The 2,929-nt window shown below is 64.6% G+C and overlaps 1 protein-coding gene across 1 annotated transcript in view; it reads left to right on the top strand.

The window, feature by feature from the left end:
- Positions 1 to 2,929, top strand: part of BCL9L (BCL9 like) — a 35,332-nt gene that overhangs the window by 30,814 nt on the left and 1,589 nt on the right. The window contains exons 9-10 of the mRNA XM_014589257.2: positions 22 to 1,897; positions 2,309 to 2,587. Of these exons, the coding sequence (XP_014444743.1) occupies positions 22 to 1,897; positions 2,309 to 2,587 (2,155 nt within the window). The remainder of the gene's footprint in view (positions 1 to 21; positions 1,898 to 2,308; positions 2,588 to 2,929) is intronic.

The following is a 2,929-nucleotide window of genomic DNA, read 5'->3' as shown; positions in this document are numbered from 1 at the left end:
CCCCCCCAGACACGGCGGAACACCGAGCGCCTGCTGCTCCGCAGCGGAGACACTGAGCCCTTCCTCAAAGGGCCCCCGGGAGGAGCAGGCGACGGGGGCCCAACGGTATCAGCTCCGCCTGCGCCCGCACAGCCCCCTGCGGCTCCTCCCAGCGGGCTGAAGAAGTATGAGGAGCCTCTGCAATCCATGATTTCGCAGACACAGAGCTTAGGGGGGCCCCCGTTGGAGCACGAAGTGCCCGGGCATCCCCCGGGTGGAGACATGGGGCAGCAGATGAATGTGATGATGCAGAGGCTGGGCCAGGACAGCCTGACACCAGAGCAGGTGGCCTGGCGCAAGCTGCAGGAGGAGTACTACGAGGAGAAGCGGCGGAAGGAGGAGCAGATTGGGCTGCACGGTGGCCGCCAGCTGCAGGACATGATGGGCATGGGGGGCCTGATGGTGAGGGGACCCCCACCACCCTACCACAGCAAACCTGGGGATCAGTGGCCGCCCGGGATGGGTGCGCAGCTGCGGGGGCCCATGGATGTCCAAGACCCCATGCAGCTCCGGGGCGGACCACCCTTCCCTGGACCTCGTTTCCCAGGCAACCAGATGCAGCGGGTGCCCGGGTTTGGGGGCATGCAGAGTGTGCCTATGGAGGTGCCCATGAATGCCATGCAGAGGCCCGTGAGGCCGGGCATGGGCTGGACTGAAGATCTGCCCCCAATGGGGGCGCCCAGCAACTTTGCCCAGAACACTGTGCCCTACCCGGGTGGGCAGGGAGAGGCAGAGCGCTTCATGGCCCCTCGGGTCCGCGAGGAGCTGCTGCGGCACCAGCTGCTGGAAAAGCGAGCGATGGGCATGCAGCGCCCCTTGGGCATGGCCGGCGGTGGCATGGGGCAGAGCATGGAGGTGGAGCGGATGATGCAGGCGCACAGGCAGATGGAGCCCGCCATGTTCCCTGGGCAGATGGCTGGTGGTGAGGGCCTGGCGGGCGCTCCCATGGGCATGGAGTTCGGTGGAAGCCGGGGCCTCCTGAGCCCCCCCATGGGGCAGTCTGGGCTGAGGGAGGTGGACGCCCCCATGGGGCCTGGCAACCTCAACATGAACATGAACGTGAACATGAACATGAACATGAACCTGAACGTGCAGATGACACCGCAGCAGCAGATGCTGATGTCGCAGAAGATGCGGGGCCCGGGGGACATGATGGGGCCTCAGGGCCTCAGCCCTGAGGAGCTGGCTCGTGCACGCGCCCAGAACAGCGGCGGCATGGTGGGAGGCCCGCAGAAGATGCTGATGCCTTCGCAGTTCCCCAGCCAGGGCCAGCAGGGCTTCTCTGGGGGCCAGGGGCCCTACCAAACCATGTCCCAGGACATGGGCAATGCCCAAGACATGTTCAGCCCGGACCAGAGTTCGATGCCCATGGGCAACTCAGGCACCGCACGGCTCAGCCACATGCCCCTGCCCCCTGCATCTAATGCCCCTGGACAGGTGCACTCGGCTCCGAACCGAGGGCTGGGCAGGCGGCCTTCGGACCTCACCATCAGTATTAATCAGATGGGCTCCCCAGGCATGGGGCACCTGAAGTCACCCACCCTGAGCCAGGTGCACTCGCCCTTGGTCACCTCTCCCTCTGCCAACCTCAAGTCACCCCAGACTCCCTCACAAATGGTGCCCTTGCCTTCCGCCAACCCCCCAGGACCTCTCAAGTCACCGCAGGTCCTCAGCTCCTCCCTCAGTGTCCGTTCGCCCACCGGCTCACCCAGCAGACTCAAGTCTCCCTCTATGGCGGTGCCTTCTCCAGGCTGGGTCGCCTCTCCCAAAACAGCCATGCCCAGCCCCGGGGTCTCCCAGAACAAGCAGCCGCCTCTCAACATGAACTCTTCCACCACCCTGGGCAACATGGAACAGGGTGAGTGCTCTGGGCAGGCTGGCGGGTGTTGGGCTATGCATGGGAACCCCCAGGTGGGCATGGTCTCCCTGGGCAGACCAGTGAGCAAAGCCCAAAAGGTGCTGGCTCTGTGTGCAGGACAGACACACGGGTGTTAGGCTCCCTCAGGGGGTGCCCATTCTCATCCCAGCCTTTGAGCATTATATTGGGGATCTTCCCACGGCCTGGGCTGCAGAGGCTGCCAGAATTGCTGGAAGACCGTTGGGCTGAGTCAGTGGGACCTGATGGGAGGGCCTGAGTCAGTGGGACCCCTGTATGCCTAGAGGAGTCAGGTGGGGATTTAGGGGGCTGACTTCTCCCTAGACCCCAGGACATGCAGCTGGGTTCATCTCCCCCAGTCACCCCTGGTTTTCTGTCTCCCCACTCCTGTAGGTGCCCTCCCACCCAGCGGCCCCCGGAGCACCTCCTCAGCACCTCCTGCCAACCCTCCCAGCGGCCTGGTGAACCCCAGCCTGCCATTCACTTCCTCCCCAGACCCCGCGCCTTCCCAGAACCCCCTGTCACTGATGATGTCCCAGATGTCCAAGTACGCCATGCCCAGCTCCACCCCGCTCTACCACAATGCCATCAAGACTATTGCCACCTCAGACGACGAGCTGCTGCCCGACCGGCCCCTGCTGCCCCCACCGCCACCGCAGGGCTCTGGGCCAGGTGTGAGAACCGGCAGGCTGGGGAGGAGAGCCAGTGTGGGCAGTGGGATGAGATGAGAGGCGTGGCCAAGCACTCTCCTGTGCTTCCCCAGGCCCTGGGCGTGGGGGGAGACCCAGCTGCTGTCACACTCCTTTGAGTCCTTTAATGACAGCCCAGGGTGCTTGGGAGTCTCCAAGCCGGTGACGTCCATGGCAAACTGGGTCAGAACTTGGCTTCCAGCTTAAATGCCTCGGTTCCTACTCTCCCCCAGCACTGTTTGGCTGGGCATGGGGACACTGAGCTCTGCACTGAGCTCTGCACTGAGCTCTGCACTGTCCCCGGGGGGGGGGTGTCCAGAGGGCG

The sequence above is a fragment of the Tupaia chinensis genome, unplaced genomic scaffold (genome assembly GCF_000334495.1).
Source record: "Tupaia chinensis unplaced genomic scaffold, TupChi_1.0 Scaffold000348_1, whole genome shotgun sequence".
NCBI lineage: Eukaryota > Metazoa > Chordata > Mammalia > Scandentia > Tupaiidae > Tupaia > Tupaia belangeri.
This window is presented reverse-complemented; position numbering and strand designations above follow the sequence as displayed.